The sequence below is a fragment of the Bos indicus x Bos taurus genome, chromosome X, assembly GCF_003369695.1.
Source record: "Bos indicus x Bos taurus breed Angus x Brahman F1 hybrid chromosome X, Bos_hybrid_MaternalHap_v2.0, whole genome shotgun sequence".
Lineage (NCBI taxonomy): Eukaryota > Metazoa > Chordata > Mammalia > Artiodactyla > Bovidae > Bos > Bos indicus x Bos taurus.
This window is the reverse complement of record NC_040105.1, coordinates 24,211,694-24,215,057: the sequence shown is the minus strand read 5'-3', so window position 1 is coordinate 24,215,057 and position 3,364 is coordinate 24,211,694. Positions and strand designations below refer to the sequence as shown.

At 51.6% G+C, this 3,364-nt stretch overlaps 1 protein-coding gene across 1 annotated transcript; it reads right to left on the bottom strand.

Moving 5' to 3' along the window:
* Positions 1–1,250: 1,250 nt before the first annotated feature.
* On the bottom strand, positions 1,251–2,282 carry LOC113887959 (melanoma-associated antigen B17-like). The gene has a single exon (XM_027535341.1). It carries the CDS (start codon positions 2,280–2,282, stop codon positions 1,251–1,253), a length of 1,032 nt encoding a protein of 343 aa, XP_027391142.1.
* Positions 2,283–3,364: the final 1,082 nt, after the last annotated feature.

Here is a 3,364-nt window from a genome sequence, read left to right as displayed (position 1 = left end):
CATAACCTAATTAAACTGTTTAACAGAGCAAGTTCTGGTGCTCCCATCCCAGAAAAAGAGAGACAGTCCAGTGACGTCTTGGCATCTCGCTTCAATGGGTATCACCTTTATTTCTCAGAAACTCTCTGGACAGCTTTTGATGAAAACACATAGTGTGAGTGTTCACTTGCCCTGGCTCAAGTGCACAGGGCCCCTTCCATTCCCTATGGTTTTCGGATATCCCCAAATAATGGTGAATATATGGTTTAGATATATTCCAGGTTTACAGCCTCACCTCTGAGCACCATCATATGAGTGTCTGGCATCACTCCCACAGCTTCATCTAGCCCATCATGCATCTGGACTGAACAGGACCTCCCACCGAGGAACTAGACTTTTCCCAAGACCCAATGCCACCTTAATCAGGTAACTTCGCCTTCCTTGCTCTCATCTGGAACCTCCTCTTCCACACCTCCCCCATTTAAATTTATGATTTGTTTATTCCTTAGAGTTAGCTCACCACCTTCCTTATATGGTCCCTGCTGCTAGACTCAAAATTCCATGGGCAGTGGCTTGGGCTTCATTTTCTTATCAACCCAGTACTATAAAAAAGCCTTCTAAACACAAGATGGTCAATTAATTTGGGAGAAAAAAGGAATAATGAGCAAAGACTCTCTTTTATTATGATTTAAATGTCATACAGTTTGAATAAGCTAAACAAATCTAAGTCCATGTTATTAACTTTTACAAGGAAAAAAGAGGACAGATAAGAAGACAAAGAATAAACCAGCGTTTACTCTGAAAGCTTTGTGATTCCCAAATACTTATCTCTAAGATTCTTACACATTTCCAAGTAAAATTCTACTCCAATGTTATGTTACCTTGTTCTGGACCATAAGGAAAACACTGAAGTCTTTTCAACTTGTTTACAATGAACTCCTAGTCTTAAACCTAACAGCAGTAAACATGACATCCATGACATTAATTAACCGATATTCTGAAGCATAATAAGCCTTATGAAGAGTAGTGACATTTAAAAATACAAAAAGCCTCTACCTCCCTACCTAAATCATCTATTTTTGACTAGATATTATTCATATGGATAAAAAGAAAACATGTATATTTTGTTAAACCTGCACCTAAACTCCCTTACTACTTAAAACTGTGAAGAACATATGGGTTTTGTTCCCCCCACCCCTACTACCCTCAACTATTTAAGAGGTGGACTGTTCTCTTCCAACACGAAGGGAACAAAGTGCCCTGATCCCTCTCTAGATATGGGAGGAGCTGTAGGACTTGGCCCGGGTAGGGGCACTGGCTTCAGCCATTGTTGGAGCCCTGGCCGCGCCTCTCAGTGCTGCTCTCTCCACCTGATCTCTCAGAGCCTCATCATAGAGGTCTGGGAAGGAACTCGGGACCTTATCCTGGATCTTGGCCAGAACTTCCAACACCTTCATCTTAGTGGTCTCAGCATAAGCTCGCGGGCCCCACAGGAACTCATAGCCCGGAGGATCACTATTGGGCACCCGGCGGTAGATGAGGTACCCCTTCTGCACCAGATCTTTGGTGATGAGCTTTCTGGGCTCCCCAAAGATGGAGTGCTTCTTCCCAGCATGGATCCCCAACACATTGAGGAAATCCCAGATCTCCTCCTCACTGGCGCGGTTACCCTTCGTAAAGATGATGCCCAGGAGCGCCATGAGGAGACCAGACTTAGGCAGCTCCTCCTCATCACTTGAACCTTCCTCAACCCCGAGACTGAACTTGTTGACGAGGGTGTAGATGTTCCTGCTGCAGTCGACTTCCTTCAGCTCCAGGCCAAACACCAGCTCCACTCGCTCAGAGGCTCTGCTCAGGATCTCAGGCAAGTGCTGCTTGTACTTCCTGCCGATGACATTCAGCATGCCGTTCTGTGTGATGGGCTCCTTCTTGGTGTACCTCTCCAGCAGGAAATCCATCACCAAGCTGGCCTTCCTCATCAGAGGATCTTTGCGAATGCTCCGAGCGAGCAGGGCTGCCCGGGCGGCATCTGCACTTTCCTCCTCGGGGCCCTGGGCACCTTCCTCAGATCCTGCCCAGGAAGCCTCTGCAACAGGAGAGCTAGGGGCCATGGCTCCCTGAAGCTCCTGGCCATCGCCAGCAGCAGGGGAGCTCGGGGGAGAACCCTGAGGGGCAGAAGAGGGGGAGGATGGGCACTCCTCTCCTGGGGCTGCAGCAGCACTGGCATGGGCCTCCTGAGTGTCCCCCTGGACCTGGTGGCGTTTCCCATGGGCATGTTGCTTGTTTTTGTGCTTCCGAGGCATGATGACACAGGTCAGGGACTGCAGGCGGGCGTGCAGTTACGAAGGCAGGCTTTGAGTGGCCTTGAGGAAAGAAAAAGAAATGTTAGCACCTACACCAGAGAGGGTCGTCCCCGGTTTAAACCAAGTCTGCTTCGTAGGTGGCCTTGAGTCCACTGCTCTAGGACCCACAAGTCTCCTGTTCTCCTAGTCAGGCTGTTCCCTGAGACCCCTGAGGAACAAGTGAGAGTGAGTCCTGGGGCACAGCCAGACATCCCTGCCTGGGCGTTAGAGGGGGGCCTGTGAGGGCTGGCAGGGGAGGCATGTCCTTTCAGTTCACATTCATAGTTAGGATGAAAAATGGGGAATGACTCCCTAGCACCCGCCCCGATCCCTCTTCTGCTCTGAAGGCTGATGCTGCCACCTTCCCTGTGACTCTGGAGAAGGAGAGGAGGGAGTGCTCAGCCTCCCACCTAAGGGTCCCGGGACCCGCCCTTCTGTATGCAAGCTCTAACCTCCCCACTCAGACCGCAGCCTCCCTTCCCTGTGCTTGGCCGGGAGTAAGCACTGACTACAGAGGAGGGTCCTGATTCGCCCGTGTGTCCGCGAGGATGGTCCTCACCCTGGCTCCTCTTGAGCCCTGACATCCTCCCTGTACTGACCAGCTACCAATCCCTCGGACCGAGGTGCCCTCCTCCCTCAGTGTCCCGCATCCGAGATTGCAATGAGGGTGACCTGCAGCCGTTAGAGCTGCCCAGATCCTACCCGGATGCTCTGAGGCCAAGTTCGGGGGGTGGGGGTTTCACGTGGCTGCTGTTCTAGGGTGTGGAGACCCTCAGTACTCCCCGACGGTCCCTCCTTTAGCTACAGGGCTCGGGGCTTTCCCTGTAATGAGCAGAACTGGAGTCCACCAGCCCCGGACCGAAGCCTTCCTCTCGGAGACCACCTGGGTGAAGTGGATGGACTTGGGGCTTAAGATGCAGGCCCGAATTCTCCAGGGGAGAGCAGGGGCAGAGTGGCCGGGGGTTGTCCGGCCCCCTCTTTTCAGAGGGAAAGGCTTGGGCGTGCTGGACGTGTGTCCCACACTTGTAACTCACGTCACCTCA

What these genes read in the sequence shown, in the direction of transcription:
- LOC113887959 (XM_027535341.1), bottom strand. Translation starts at nt 2,282, where the DNA reads ATGCCTCGGAAGCACAAAAACAAGCAACATGCCCATGGGAAACGCCAC.